Source organism: Ictidomys tridecemlineatus, chromosome 5, assembly GCF_052094955.1.
Source record: "Ictidomys tridecemlineatus isolate mIctTri1 chromosome 5, mIctTri1.hap1, whole genome shotgun sequence".
In the NCBI taxonomy this organism is placed as follows: Eukaryota; Metazoa; Chordata; class Mammalia; order Rodentia; family Sciuridae; genus Ictidomys; species Ictidomys tridecemlineatus.
The window spans coordinates 77447092-77464482 of NC_135481.1; the positions used below are offsets into that span (position 1 = coordinate 77447092).

The 17391-nt window shown below is 31.7% G+C and overlaps 1 protein-coding gene across 19 annotated transcripts in view; it reads right to left on the bottom strand.

Moving 5' to 3' along the window:
* Positions 1 to 479: 479 nt before the first annotated feature.
* Positions 480 to 17391, bottom strand: part of Mipol1 (mirror-image polydactyly 1) — a 328689-nt gene continuing 311777 nt past the window's right edge. For 18 of the 19 annotated variants that reach the window (XM_040276497.2, XM_040276493.2, XM_040276486.2 and 15 more), the window contains one exon: positions 10440 to 15722. In XM_040276497.2, the coding sequence (XP_040132431.1) occupies positions 15656 to 15722 (67 nt within the window). In that variant the 3' untranslated portion in view covers positions 10440 to 15655. Of the gene's footprint in view, positions 1381 to 10439; positions 15723 to 17391 lie in introns of those variants that run through there. The other variant, XM_040276488.2, reaches the window with a different exon arrangement.

Sequence of the window (17391 nt, forward strand, 5' to 3'; positions counted from 1 at the left end):
ATTAGAAACAACTCTAAAGATAATATTTCTTCATGAACATAATCATTAGACCTACATCATCCATGTGAAATTTTATTCAGATGCCCAAAGATATTAATTACAATGTATCAATAAAATATATGAAAAACACCAAACCAATGTAAGTAACCCCACATTGAATGCACTTACTATAAATGGTTTTACTAGAAGAGAAGGACCTTACATGAAAAGAAATTAAAAACTTACTACAGAATAATCAGGTTATGCTTTGGAAACAAATTACAACCAGATAGACAAAGGATCAAATAATTTTAAAAAATGAGAAGATATTTTTGCTTCAAGGTGATCTTAATAATAAAAATTTCATAACAGAAGCATAAGTTTTGAATAGAGGTATAGCAGTATTTTTCCCCATAAAAAACCTGAAACTTAATTTTAGAAAAGATAAAAATACTGCTTAAAAAGGTTATTTAAAGTCTTATTTTTAAAATTCATCAGAACTCAAACTTAGCCTACTAATAGGAAGCAAAAACTGACATTTAAAAATTAGCTTCTCTTAAATATTTTTCAGTTGACATCAGATATCTTCTGTGAGAATGTCAATGATAATATCTTCTATGGCCAACATATATACATCCCTTCTATGTAAAGAAACCAGGATTAATTCCATTTGTTAAAATTAGAAATTATCGCCACCTTCCCTTTTATATTGTACTAAGAAAATACATTTAATTACTTGATGTGAGTAAGTAGTACAAGACTTTACCTTTTACAGATTAACAAAATGAAAGAAACAATAGGTAAAGTGCACAAATTTTGCCTCTTACTGGTAGTTTTTATTAGTTCCTAACAGCAACTAGAATTTTTAAAATGAATATTCGTTTCTCTTACTTATGATAAAATTAACTTTAGGCCTCTTTAATAATTTTCTATAGCAACAAAGTAGAAACCACTTGTTTCATTGATAGGTGAGATAATCTCACAATATACGTTATGGAAAGTCAGGATGTAGGACAGGGAACTCCGAGTTGAGTAATTCTCCTATTATATAACATAATGTGTTTTCATTTTGTGATACATAGGGCTTAACACTAGCCAAACTATTAAGCCTATTTTTAAAGCAAAGTTCTGGACTCGAATGTGAATGCCTATTTCTATGTTACCTTGACAAAGGCTATATCTCTCAAATTCCTTCCTCTCTCTGTGTGGATATAGGCTCATACAAACTGATACAAAGAAAATTACACTTAATACACATAAATTCACACACACATACATACATGGTGTAGTCCATCCATGGCATCATAGTGCACTTTGTCTCCTCTTTTCACTCTGTGAATTTGCCTTCTCCTTGTTTTTCTGTACCTCAGGTAACTGCAGGGTCCTCATATGCTTTGTCACCTTAAAGACATGGGAGCAGCTTCTGCAATGCTTGAAATAATAATGCTTTGATTTGTTAATGTGAAAAGTTGGATGGCTTTTAAAAGCTAACCAGTCAGGGCTATTTGCACATAGTAGACATTCAATAAATATTTGTTGATTTGATTTATTCTAGGGTAAAGAACTGAGTAACAACTCTTTTTGTCTTCACTGATGTGCAATGGTTGAGCCTGTGTACAAATGCATTTATGAGTAAATATTAATGGTCATGGTCATTGAAGATGTTTTAAAGAGAGAAAAAATCTACAGGTTGTTAGGAATAGCAATCATTGGTAGAATCTAAATAAAATAAAATACTCTAAGAAGTATTATTTATATATATAAAATAATAGATGAAAGACACTAAAGACCATTCTTAAAGTTATTTAGAAACAAAGTGACTATTCCATGATTTTTTAATCAATCACATGTTGAGGGTCTACATTTTTTTTCCATTACTAAGGCAAAGTGTCTATTGATTTTAAAGAATGGTATATTTTTATTACAAAATTTAATGAGCATATATAAGCCACATAATATTTTCTTTGGTAGCTTCTTCCCTGGCAATGGTTATGAAAGTGTTCATGTACGGTTTTACTGACATTTTAGAGACCTTGAACACAGAGAATGAGAATTTCTCCCAAATTTCAAGTAATGTATAACTTTTAAGCAGTTAAACACTATTCTGCTATCATTTAAAAGAGCATATTTGATTTATTTCTTTTTCTGGATCATCAACAATAAAAACATTTTCTGAGCTTACAACATGTTAAATTTTGGTGCAAGGTGAATTTACAACAAGAGGGTTTATGATAAAATCTGTCAAAACATTAACCATGATGGCACAGGTTTCAGCTCTTAACAGCAGCAGAGAAGGAAGGAAACAGTATGGCTGACAAACTGCAGAGCTTTTTTATTTCTGGCTCATAAAATGTCTGCTGATGCACAATTTAAAATTTTTAAATCCCTTCTTTCTCATTTCATTCAAATGTGAACATTCTAAAAGAGGTCTACATGTTTTAATTCAGTGGTTTAAAGAAAGACTATAGATTTAAAGATAGAATTCTAAGTAAAAAATTACCAGCAAAGAGAATTTTAGATATTCAAGGTAAAAAGCTAAGACTCCATAGCATTTTCATTTCTTGTCTGATGAATTTCAAGAAAAATTAAATATAAACATAAATAGTGCTTTAACCTTTGTGCTACTTGAAGATAAATGTTTCATTTGGCTATGTGCCAGAATTGCAGCACTATTCATTAAGATAATTTAAAAATTTCAATATGGTAAACAATGCAGGCATTTTTGGTTTACTGTTCCTTGATGAGTAAAGAAGCAATATTTCCTAGAAAATTACAAACAAAACACTTATTGAAAAGGAATCACTCTGCTGGCGGTCAATTATAATCAAGATAGTTAACTTTGTGAGGTACATACCAGAAATAATTTCAAAGAAGGACAAACTATATTGAAAAATATAAAATGTAATTTGGTGAAACACAGCCAGAACAGATTTTTGAGAAGAAAATCTCTTTAAGAAACTTAAAAGATTTTCAGGGTGTTAATGTCATGGTCACACAAGGAAAATTCAGTTTCTAGGCTTTGATGTTTCAGAAAGCCTTTGATACAACTGATTTCTTGAAGAATGATATGCATTTCTGAAGCTTTAGGATCTTCATACAACAAGTTACATGTTGAAAACTGGTGGAGATCATAGTAGAGACAAAACAAAATCAGTAACTAAATATGAATTTTTGAGGTAGTTTGGTAGGTAATGTTCATGCATGATTTATTTTTGCTCTCAAGTATTATAAAATATGGTTTGTATTTTGAAAAAATAATACATAACTAGAAGATAAGAACCTTAAGAAAGATTTTCAAAGTAATTAGAATTCAGAAAACTTCTGTGACTTTTTAGAAATTGAGTGGATACTGAATTGTAAAGTAGATGCTGCAATGTCGGAGGGCATCCAAATGTAACGTGCTGGTTTATAAATAAATGGCTAGCATTCTCACTTGGTTCCAGAAGGTAATTTAGTTGTTACTGTTTGTTCAGTAAAGATTTGGTTATCCTGAAAAATCTGTATAAACTTTGTAGTCAACAAAATATCTTCACTTGATCACAGAGTAAAATTTCAAACTTTGGATTGTATGGAACCACAACTGAACAGTTAAGAAATTCTGATTTTAAACCCAAGCCAAACCAAAGAAACAAATAAAAACGATGAATGAAACTCCATAATAACCCTTTACTTCAAATAGATTATGTTTAAAAAGTTATAGTCTTCAAGTAAGTACAATATCAGATCTGGTAATGTTCCAGGTGCTAGATAACTTGACATAGCTCTATTTTGTGGGAAAGCATATTAAAATCTTAATGTGATTTATTTAAGACAAACACATCATACAAATGTTTAGATATTCAACATATTTTGAAAATTTAGGTTTCATCATTGAATAGTGGGTACTTATCAAGTATTTACCTGGGCAAAGAAATATGGACAAAACTGAATCTGATCTCCAGAAGCTTGCATTCTAATGGAAGATGGTACTGGAATACTGAAACAAGAGAAGACTTAATAACTGCTCTAATAGAGAGCTGCAGAAAGAGCTATAAGGCACACAGAAAAGAGATTAACTACAACTTGGTTGTGGGGAGGGGATGAGGAATTAGGGAATGCTTCACGTAGGAGGTGACATGTAAGTGTTCTTGAAGGATGAGTTGGATTTAAACAAGTGAAGGTAGACTTGATTGAGTAGAGGATTAAACATGGCAAATGAATTAAATAATGAAGATACAAGGTAGAAACTAAAATGGAGTGTATGCTTAAGAGTATAGGGCCTAACTTTTGTTGATTTTCTTGCCATCCATAATAAAGTAAAATAATGTGGTATATAAACTCTTTATATGATTAGGGCAATTAGCTCTTAAAAATTTCAATAAAGACACAAATAATTTTCCTAAAATTTAAAGACAATGGTATCTGTAATATTTAAACTTTCAGCCCATAGTACAACTATGTTGCAGCTTTTACAATAAACTAGGTGATTATTACTGAGGTTTTGAATGGAAGGAGATGTCTGATTTCAAAGTTTTTCTTCACTTCTATTTGACAAACAACAAGATTACATCTTCACATTCCTCTAAGTCACCTAAAAAAAAAGAGCAGCTATTCTTTACAATATGACCAGTTTATAAAAAGACGCAAAAAGCAAGCCTAATTTTACAAAGGGATAAAGTTATGATGAAACAAGACATCAGTAATCAGTAACCAGTAAGAAATTAATGTGCACCTTTTGAGTAAATTACAATTCTTCAAAGAAATAACACTGAGATGTTTTATGTCAAATTATTCTATAAATATTTTAAGCACACTTGAGTTTTCTCAAGAATTATCTTTAGAACTGGCTTAGGAGTTAGAGAAGAAATTTGGTCTTCTCCATTTTAGTCATTTGGTTTTTTGATTCAAAGCTATGCTTAGAAGCAAAACGAAGCTTAGAGATTTTAAAGCAAAAGTTTCCTTAGCAAGCCACTGTGTACATAGTCTATATGGGTCTGAGAGACATTCTTTGTGACATTATCAGGAGGATCTCCCTAAGCAACAAAAAACATTGGCATGAAAGAAAGGGGCCACATGAGATAAAGTATACATGACTGATGCATCTGGCGGTTTTCACCTTTCAAATATTATGCAATTTGGGTTCCTTTATTTCAACAGTTTCTAAGTTTTAAAACAGGTGCATGTTTGGAAGTTTCTGTTACAGTAGGTGTGATTTTTTAAAACAAGTTAGTTCTTAATTTAAGCTTTTCTAGGTGTGTTTGGTTTAGTTCTTTATTTTTCACATATGAAACATACTTTTAACAGAACAATTTGACTAGACAGACAAAAACTTCTAAACTGCATAAAGACATATAAATCATATAGTTTTAATTATAAAACCTGAAATGTTGATTGCTGCTGTTTTCTAAGTCTTGCCTTTCTGAAGCCAGTGTTCAAAGTTCGTTAGCTAGAGCTTAACAACACAATGGCTAAAGGAATGGAGTTACCACACAAGTGTTTAAATTCCACGCTGGATCCCTAGCTACAACAGAGAAAGTTCAAACAACAAAACAGAGTTGCAAGGTCTGAACTTGTGTGTCACGGATACCTCTTACTCATCACCAAGCAGCTCTTATTCAGGGTAACCAGACCCTTCCAAGCAACATGGTTAATTGAATACTGATTCTGAACCTTTTGGCTGCAGATAAACCAAAGTGGCACATGGCTCATAACTCAAACATTTCATTTTAGGCAGCTGTTAGTTTTCATGCCCAGGCTAATTTGGATCATTCAATAATTTTAGCATCTTTAATGAAAAATTGTTTGTAGTTACTGGTGGGGACAAAGAGCTGCAATCATCATTCTTGGAAGGTAAGTTTATTATCTGCTCGTTTTACTCATGTATACAAGTGATACTAAATTCAAAACATTTTATTAGCAGTACAATTTTCTCTGGGTGTATAAATTGGATAACATTCACCCATAGTGTTTTTTGCTATGATGGAGTAAGCAACTGCAGTAAGCAACTAAAGATGTTGGAGAGAAAATGATGAATATCTTCTCAAATGCATCAATATGTTGGTATTCAGTAAGGGATATTCAGAGGCTCAAATCCAAGAAAAACTAGGAACCTCGGTGGTAAGTGATGCACAAAAAGCAATTCTGAAAGCATTGGCCTTATGATAGTGTAAAGTTGAGCTTTGGTTTTCATGGCCTTCTAATGTAACAGGCAACAGAGGACACAGACCAAGAACCACCCAAGTATTTACAAATCTTTAATTCAGGCCTTGAGTGGAGGATCAAAGAATATTTCCCCTATAAATTTTGTAACCACAATTCAGCCCTCATGTGAGAATTCAAACCAAATCAACAAGACCTAAGTGTCCCATAAAATTCAAATTAAGACTAAAAGTGATCCAAGGCCTATACATGCTTCCAAGTAGTTAGCAGAAGCAAATGCAGAGAATCCATGGAGGAACCCCCCTTTAATCCAGGTCTTGAAACATTCCATAGAGAATAATTTTATGAAATATAAGCTCAAATTAATGAATCTCCAAACATCCAAAGAAATAAGGCAACATAAATATAGCAGGCAGAAATAATAAAAAAATCAGAACATAAATACTTGAGATATTAAAATTATCAGAAAATAAGTATGTTTAAAATAAATAAGGAAATGAGACAGGAATTAAAAATATAAAATAGAAATGAACACTATAAAAATTCATTTGAGACTGATCAGAGTATTACCTCTAGAAAGAAAAACTACAATAACAGAAATAAAAAACTTACTGGATTTCTGCTTCCAGACAGAATAGAACTCATGCCAAGAACAACTAGCAAAGCTGGAAAAATTACAAAAACAAAAACAAAAACAACAAAAAGAACCCCATTTGCTTAAAAGTATAAGAGGAGAGAGAAAGCAAAGATACTGGAAGGGACTAAGATCCTATAAAGGAGAAAACAACAGTGGTAAACTGATGATCTGTAGCTGCTTTTCCCCTGGATGGATTTGCTGGTTCTGGGTGAATGTGAGAAAACTGATAATGTGCTACTAAGAACATAGAATCCATCAGTTTTGGGCAATCTTGCATGGCTCATATGACCAAAGTGAAGAACCAAAAAGCCTGAAATGCATACCTAGTTTTCCCTTCAAGAAATCTAGTAAATTCTGAGCTGTCCTAAGTATGAGGTTAAAAAAAGTAAAAATGAGAATATCTAAAAAAGGTCCCACTGAAGATATCACTTTTATCATGGAGATCCCTAATGAACTATTCTACCAGAAAAGAGGCAAATCAGAAATAATAAAACCTTACTCAAACTGCAACCCAGTTTCAAGTCAGTACAGTACTTGACTGGATTATGGCAATTAGCTTCCACTCAATCTTCTCAGCAGAGTAGAGGATATATTCTCTCTAGAGGAAGACAAAATCATCTGGAGGTTCAAGATGTCTTACATTCAACCAAAAATTAATAGGCATACCAAGAGAATAAACAGAGAATAGAAAAAGACTCATAGGTGATTCAGCTATTGGAGTTAATAGACTTAGATTTGAAAGTGACTCTGACTAGAATTTTCAGGAAAACAGAGGCTAAGGGGGTTGAAAATAGAATTAGAAAGATGAGTATTTCACCACAATATTAGAATGTGCAAAAATCAACAGAAAATTATGGAATTGAAAAATATATACAATCTAAAATTAAGAACTCCGCAGATGGTTTCATAGCAGAAGACAGAAGTAAGGAAATAAAAGCCAAGTAGTTTAAAAAACTTTGAAGAGATGCAAAGAATTAAAAAAAAATGGAAAACACAGAGAGGATGAGAGAGATATTTGGGAAGAAAGTGAAATGGTTAACAGTTATAGATATAATTAGACCTCAGAAGAGGAGAAAGATATCAATTAAGAGTTCCCTAAAAATGTCAAGTCAGTTTTTTCTTTTTTTTAAGCCAGAGGTTTAATAAGATCTCTGAAATCAAGAAATACACAAAGACCATATCTAGGCACAAAATAAAACTGGCACCCACTCAATAAAACAAGAAACAATGACAAAAAACAAAGCAAATAAATAATATGTAAAAAGGAATCAGGGAAAACAAAGACTTTAATTTTAGGAGAAGAACAATAAGACTGGCAACTGATTTCTCAATAGAGAAGAAGAAAGCTAGACATAAAGAGGAAGCAGGATTGTGAGATCATAGCCAGCTTCAGCAACTTATCAAAGCACTAAGCAATTCAGTGAGACCCTGTTTCTAAGTAAAATAAAGGCTGGGGATGCAGCTCAGTGGTTAAGTACCCTTGGTTTCAATCTTTGGTTACCCCCGCCCCCCAAAGGAATAATTTTAAGAGTTACAGGAGGACTTATATTTTTTACTATTTTGGAGTAACAGGACTGGATTTATTTTAACAAATTAATAAAAGGCTGAAAAACAAACAAACAAAATAAAAACAAAAACCAAACAAATAAAAAACAATGGTGAAAACGTATTAAACAATGTAACAATGTTTGTGGACTTTAGACAAAAGGCAGCACAGAACAGTGACTCATGAAAGAAGGGCCCAAAGCTAGCCCTACTATTGCCCCAGTTTATGGTTTGGAGAGTTTACAGAGCAGAGTGAAGGGAAAACAGAGGACTGCACAAAGAGTGAGCAAGTTCTGAAGGGCTGCTTAGCAGTCCCTGCATGTTCCTCTGAGTACTTACTGATCAGCACATGTATGTAAAAAACTACTAAGGCCAAGGCAAAAACCAATATAAAAGAGTAGGTAGAATAGCGACCTAGATTCATATATGACTAGAAATAGTTTCTGATGTGACCAGGTGGAGTAGAAATGTCTTATGCATAAGGTAGTATACTCAGAAGGGAATGGCCTTGATTGTGGAGAAAAATCTGGACTAATGGTTATTCTCATCTGTTTAACAAAACTTGTATAGATTTAAAAGTAACAAACTGTATCCAAGTTAATGTAAGTGCATCCCTAACAAAGCTCAAAACATCCTAAAGAAGTATAAAAATATCCAATACCCAATAAGACAAAGTCCATAATGATTGGCATCTGACAAAAAGTTAGGAGACATTCAAAGTAAAAAATGTAACTCCTTATAATGGAACAAAACTCAACAGAAGCAGACTCAGAAATTGAACAGATTATAGTATTAACAGACAAGGACACTGACAACCTTTTTTTTTTTTTTAATGTTCCCAAAGATAAGGCAAAACATGAACAAGAAAAGAAATGAAAAAAAGTTAGAAAGACCCAACTCTAACTGTTAGAGACAATAAATACAATGTTTGTAAAGAAAAAAGCCCTGACACAGCCATATCAAATGTTTACAGAAGCCCAATTCACAATAGCTAAATTGTGGAACCAACCCAGATGCCCTTCAGTAGATGAATGGGTAGGGCAACTTAGGTATATATACATCATGGAACATTACTTAGCATTAAAAGAGAATAAAATCATGTAATTTGCAGGTAAATGGATGGAGTTGGAGAATACACTGCTAAATGAAGTAAACCAATCCCCCAAAACCAAAGATTGAGTGTTTTCTTTGATATGAGGATGCTGACTCATAATGGCCACTGGCGAGGAGGGGGCATGGGTAGAATGGAGGAACTTTAGATAGGGCAAAGGCAAGCAAGAGGAAGGGAAAGGACAAGGGGGTAGGAATGACAGTGAATGAGTTAGACATCATTACCCTAAGTACATGTATGAAGACAAGAATGGTATGAAAATACTTTGTGTACAACCAGTGACTTGAAAAAATTGTGCTCTATATGTGTAATATGAAATGAATTGCATTCTGCCATCATATATAACAAATTAGAATAAATAAATAATTAAAAAAGAAAAGGTCCTGGATGGGATTAACAGTACACTAGACACTACAAAAGAAGAGATAATTAAATCAGAAGACAAAGCAAAAAAATTATTCAGAATGAACACATAGGGGAAAATAGAATGCCAAAAGAAAAAAAAGAAATATGAATGAACTATAGACAATTTTAAGTGGTTTAATGTACATTCAGAGGAGTAGGAAAAGTGCTGGACAAAAACATTGGAAAAATAATGATTGAGATTTTTCTAATGAACCACAAACTCACAGAATGAAGTTCATCAAATCATAAGCACAGAAAAATGCAGAAATCTACACCACAACACATTATATTCAAATTAGTTAAAATAAGTGAAATAGGGAGAATCTTTAAAGCATCCAGAAGACATACTATTTACAGAGAACAACAATAAGAATGCTAACAGGAACAAAATAAGCCAGAGATACTAGAGTTAACATTTTTAACAAAAAGCAAAACAAAGTTTAGAAACCTAAAATTTAATGTCTAGCAATTTAAAAAATTGAATGCAGAAAAACATTTTCAGACATTCAAAAGTTGACACAACAGTCCTACATTAGATTGGATGATAAATACTTCAGCCAGATGGTAAATAACTGGTGGAAATCTACGCAAAGAAAAGAACACTGTAAATGATAAAGACATGGGTAAACATCTTAAAGTTTTAATATATCCTTAAAATAATTGACTGTTCAAAGTAAAAATAGTTAAGAACATGATCATTGTATACAGATGCAGAAGTAAAATATATCACAAAAACATCAGGAAGGCCTTGGTGGGACAACATGGTGTCTCAAACATGGTGAGACACAACTTGTGTTTACATAGTACCATGACCTTTTTTACATATCACCAGTTTCAAAATCTTTGTCCTGAAGACTCCTACTTTCCACTCTCATTTCAGTCCTCTTTGTCACATACCTTAAACTTTAAGTTCAAAATTCATAATATAGAGTTACGTAATTTGTTTATATTAATCTCATTATAATTCAATAATCAAATACAGCAGAAGCAGTATTGTTATTTCAGCTTTTTTTTTTGGTACTGGGGATTGAACCCAAAGGTTCTCTACTAGGAGCTAAGGTTACAGGGATGTGCCACTATACCCAGCAGATTTCAGCTCTTGATTACAATAAAGTTCCACACATATTCCAAAATTATTAGAGGTGCTTTGTAATATATTTGAACCAATCTATTATTTTTAAGTTAAAATAATTTGATCTCCTTCATTTTTTTCTAATCATATTTACCAAAGATAATATTTACAATACTTTTTACTATAATTTTATATTTAAATAATTTTGAAAGGTTCTTAATGCAACTAACAAATTTATTCGTGTTGACTTTTGTCTTTAATAAGGAAGGCACACACAGTTTGATAGGAAATTTAATCTGTTTCCCTACTACAATATATATTTATGGTGTATATCCAGTACAGTGTCTTCAGGACTGTACATCTACAAATCTAATCAAGATCAATGTATAAAAATTGCAATAAAACATGTAGGATTTGCAATATGGGATTTTATGTGAATAAAAAGTAAATACATATCTTATATATGAGAGTACATTAAAATACAGCTTGGTTAATGAATATATAATCAAGAAATTGGTGAATTCCAAAGTATTAGTATACTCCAAAACTATATTTAGAAAATAAACTTAAAAGTAGGCATATTAATACTTCTGCAAAGAAGATGAATAGCATACAACATTTTAATGGTCCTCAAAAATACACATTTACCATTGCCAAATTCTATTATGAAGTCCTACATCAAAAGGTAATAACTTTAACCTAACTTACACTAAAGTACATAACAAAAAAGAAAAGAAACCATTTCAAAAAAGGTTATTATAGTAAAAGGATTATAAAAAATTTGGTAACTGGAGATGCTATTCTGGAACGTATGCTACTAGTTGAAATGTACAAGCTCCAACTTAACAAATGTTTAAAATATTTGAGTTTTTAAAACAGTGCCAAAATAAACCACAGCTTTTCTAGAGATGACATATTTAGCTAAGCACGAGCAATATAAATCTTTCAACCATTTCATGTATTTGTTTAAAAGCCTCAGAAACCACGTGCATTTCTAATAAAACACGAACAAAATGCTGAAATCACTGGAGCTCAACAGTTGACTTATAAATCAATTTTTTAAAAAGGCAAATGTGATTTTCAGTCTGAATGGGTATATCTGTATATATGAATAGATATGTGAACGGTACATAACAGTAACCAAGAACAATAATATCTGTGAAAATCTGACTTCCTTCCAAGCCATATGTGAGAAGACAAAATGTGTCACGGCTATTTTATCATTTAATGCTTTATTAATCATGACTATTTGAAAATGGTAACTTTAAAAAATAATTATGATCTTAAAAAATACTACATATAAAATGTTTTTCTACATATACATTGTGACACTATTCAATATTAAAACTACAAATCTTTAATATTCTTTCTTGTGAAATAAACTAATTATATCAATAAGTGATGTGATTATAAAAAGATTTCTTAATTTTTTTGGGGGGGGAGGGTTCTGGGGATTGAACCTTGGGCATCATGCATGCTAAGTCTGTATTCTGCCACTGAGCTAAATCTCCAGCCCTCTAAAGTTTAATTGAATAAGAAAATATACAAAGGATCAATCTTATCACTGAAAATAATATAAAATATTTCTTCTATAAAATATGTAAACTGTTTTAGCTATCTTTAAATATAATGGTTTATTTATAAAAGTAGAATAAAAATATTTATATTAATGATTAATAATTTTGCTACAACTGTCTACACATTGCTTATAACCAATAACTTTGCTTATATATAGTTTTATCTCTAATAGTTGTCCTAGGAATTAAAGCAAGTCTTGAAGAAGTTTATAATACTATGTAAAGTACGGTGTTAGAATTTATCATCAGGCCAAATTGAAAATAGTCCAAAGCACTTCAAGGTTATATTTTAGTGATACCTGAAGTACAGCATGCTGCTACTATCATATGATAGAGAGGTGGTCATAATATGATGTTATCTATGCATACAGTTCACATTACTGTACGTCATAGAAAGAAATGCATACAGTCTTTAGACGGTTAGGGAATTCATATATATGTGTATAAAATAAATGGTAGAATAATAACAAAAATTACTAGAGTAAAAATCTTTACTACTTTTTTTTTCTAACAGAAAGGTTTGAAGATCTATAGTTGCATGGAGTATAGTTATAAGACAACAATAATAACACTAATACTAAAGCCCTATAATCATTATTATATAGTTGACATAAATAATTTATTATTATTATATGGTTGTTGACAGGAGCAAATAAAAACAAAGATGTGAAGGATTTCATAAATCATCAAGTGTTAAAAAATTTAGCATTTTTTTCTGCCTTTCCTCAGGACTACTTATTTTTACAAGAAGTGAATTCTCATGTTACTATAGGAATTACACTTGACGTTTAAAGCAAACTCACAGCAACATTGCTGAGCAGAATGAAACACTTCTGGATTTGTGGTAGGATTGAATATGTGGCTACCTGATTTTCAGTGAGTAAGGCTATTTTTCATACAAAACAAATTTTGACTATTTGAAATATTGTGTTGGTCAACATTTTTAACTTAAGAAATCAGTTGACAATATTTGGCTGTAATACTTTGCATGTGTTAATTTTGCAGATAACTAAGTCATTTTCAAGGGAATGAAACTCATTTTCAAAGGGATGGGTTATTTTTGAGAGATTATCTAGGTTGAACAAAAGTAGATACTATAATTGTTTTGTAAATTTCACTTTATAATCATATTCTGTAAAACTTCACAATATTGATTATAGGAATTGGTTGCTCTAATTATATCATTTAGGTATAGGAGGAGATGTTTGGAAACTGAAAGATATCTTGATATGGCCCTTCATGTACTTTAAAATTCCAAAGTAACCCAAGGAAAGTTAGTCTGTTCTTCAAGACTAAACGGAAAATTCAAGTTTACTTGTGATTTCTTTTAAGAGGGTTTAGGAACAAACTATTTTGTGACAAGAACTGTTCTCTACTTACCTGCATTTCTTGGATGATTTAAAGGGTGCTGTTTCTTTAAACAAGGGGGTTTTAGGGGTTTAACTTAGAGCCCAGAGACAAGACTCCATGTATGACCAAAGTATTACACATGTCTATGTTTATATAGTCACTGGCCTATGAAAAGCTATGATTCTTTTTAGAACTATAGGGCAAATCCAGTTAGTTTATTTTTAACCCCTGTTGTGCCTTATTTTCAAATTATCATCATTTAAAAAAATCATTACAAGCAGGAAACATGAGTAAATTCCAAATTTTAATGCAATGGGATAATTTTGTCAGTTAATTTAATAGCTACAGATTTACTAAGGAAGAATGGGGTGTATTTAGCATTATGATTCTTCTGTCATCTATGACAAGCACTTTAAAATTTCCTGCAAAGTAAATTAAATAATGGATAATCTCTAATGGCATCTTAAAAAATGACACAATACAATGCCTTGAATATACTTATCCTGAAAATAGGCAACAGTATCTAGTTTAGCACAATCTTAAATATAAATTAAAAAATGCACGTAAATTTTTATTTGTCTACAAACCTTTCACTACTACTGTTTGTTTATTTCACCCTGTTCCTGGCATAGTCATTTCCTATTGCCCTTTCAACTTTTCACTCTAAAATAATGATGATTTTTTGTATAGCCAAATATATAAAGTTTCAGTTTTATTCATGACATCATATGAGTAGAAGTGATGGCTATGCTTTAACTTTTAAGTTACCTCTTAAATGTTAATTAAGTTAATTCTTACCTCTTATATGAAATAAAGGCAACCTGAACCAAATGCAGGTTTACTTTTGTCTAAGTCCTACTACTTGCACATTATAATTTTATGGTATATTATATACTGAATTCCCCTTCTTTACAACAAAATTCAAACAATAATCTATAAAAAAAGATAATCAATAAGAATACTTAGTAGATTTGATGGCTTCTTGCCTTTTCAGATAGAGACATGCTGGCACAAGCTAATTTTCAAGACAAAAGTGTACCAGACCAATAGACAGAAACTTGGCAATTTCTACAGCTTAGGTGGAGCTTAGATAATTATCCAGTCTTAACATTAAAAATACTGACAGTATGAATTTATAAATACACATTAATAATCTTCCATTTTATTGAATGCAGTCTGTATTTATTTTTAGTAAAATAAAAATCATGTCCTGATGAATGTAATTTTAATGTACTAAACTCTCATTAAAGCAAATTATACATTTAATTTGTGGCATCTATTTGTAATATTCTTTAATATTAACAAAGATTAAATACGTACACTAAAGGAAGATTACAAACTCATGTCTGAACATCCTTCTTCAGTTACGAAATATACTCTATATTGGAAAATGCATTTATTTGAAGTTTTGACCTAACACAGTGGATTAAGGCTTAGACAATATTTACTTTGCTGCACTTTGATTCAGAGAGGGCCATATGTGAAGATATGATCCTGACCAACTTTACCATGTTTCTATAGTGGTCTCTTGGTAAAACAATTTATATCTCTAAATAAAAAGTTGAGATATAAAATAGTCACAAAATATGCTGCAACCTTATAGGTACCCATTGGTAAAAGTCTATAGTTTAATATATTTGGATAAAAAACTCAAGTCAGCAGCAAAGTGGTTAAACATTTGTGATTTGATTTTTTTTCTCAGCTTGGAATGTGGTTGGAGTGTCCCACTTCTAACAACTGTTTGCTAAGTTAAGGCTTTTAGTGTTTACACAGTGTTGAATGAAGCAGCCTGGTCACCAGATGTGATCGCTTCCCCCAGACTGTCGTTTTTTTTTTTCCTGTCAGATCACTGTCCTCATGGTCCCTGTTCCAACCTTCTTCCTCAGGACATCCACCAGCCTTTCTAACCTAAGTTGGGGGCAGGGGAAACAGGAGGAAGAAAAAAAAGAAAATAAAAAGTACAATTATTGTCAGGAATGATTTGGCTGAAAAAGAATAGTATTTGCCTGTGACCAAGCAGTCCTGGTAGTCATGTTAAGAAACAAAGCATCACTGTAAATGAGAGGCACTCTTGCAGAGTGCCAAGGATTTACTTTAAGTCAGATCTTCAGATTATGCCAGTGTTAAATGCTCCAAAATATATAGGATATTCATTTCAAGACATTTGGCTACTTGCACTAAGGTTGTGAATGAATCATTTACTATGCAATGACAGCATGGCATATTAAGTGTAGTACCAGCTTCAAACTGACTTTTACCTAAGAGAAATATATATATCTTTTCTTTTTCTCTTTCTTTTGGTGATGCTGGGGATAGAACCTGGCTGGCTAAACAGGTACTCCATCACTGAACTACATCCCCAGCCTCAGAAACAAATTTCATATAGAAATACTAGCAAGCTTATTCCTGTTACTTAGCTAAATAAGCAATACATTGGTTGGCATACTGCATGATTTTTTTTTGAACCCAGGCCTCATGAATACTAGGCAATCTCTCTTCCACTGAGCTATACCCCTGAACCTACTGAACAATTCTTATACATTAAATTTCTTTCTTTCCCCTAGAGTCAGCTGATGAAAATATAGATATAAATTAGGTGGTTAGGTAGGGAAACTTTCATGTCCCAAAATATTTACAAATGATTTGACACTAATACAACCAGATTTTCTGTACTATATTTTTAAAAAAGTTTCTATTCCTGAGTAATCAGTCTAGAAATTACCTGTATAGCTTTTTAATCAAAGAAGTAAAATATTTTTAGCTGATTAAAACCTGCCAATTAAAATGAAAATAGAGTCAAAAGTTCAGAAGTCTATTCTGCAGTGCTCTTAGGCTACTCTGTGGGTGACAGAACACATTCATGTGGATCAGTGAGAGTTTTGCTTAACAAAAGATCATGGAAACAGACAATTAATTGGTTTCTTCTTTTATTTTCTTCACTGAAAGCATAAAAATCTCACTTGATATTACACACAAGTAATCTTCCTTACAAGTGAAAATCATGGCCAGCAGTTTTCAGAAACACAATCCTCAAAGCTTGGTGAGCAACATAGTCTAGTTTACTCCACAGTTTGCCTCATTTATATGGATCCATGCATGAGGGTCCTTTGCAAATAAACACAGTACAGAGCTAGACACTAAAGGAATGAGGGTATTCTTGGTGTCAAACAGACTTGTTTAGACTATTTGAAGACTTTCAGTAAGGAATGAACAAATCAACTGCATATAATTCAGAAAACTAGTTCAAGTTTATTAGATGATTCTGCATATAGCAAAATTCTGTTAACAGAAAACAGGAATATTTCAGTGCATCAAAATCTTTGTCTTAAATAAAGTAGTGATCTTAGAATAAAATACAAATCTTGCCTGTCTATTATTATAGATTTCTTGACTATAAATTATACATAAATATTGTATATCTACTAAGACCATCTAGAGGTACCACTAGAAGATTCATGGAAAAATTCACTGCCTTCATAGATGAGTCTATATTAGTTGAGCTTTTCCTCATGTCAAAAACTAGTGCTATTTGCTACTTGAATATTATATACTCTGAATATTATGTTTCATGGGACTG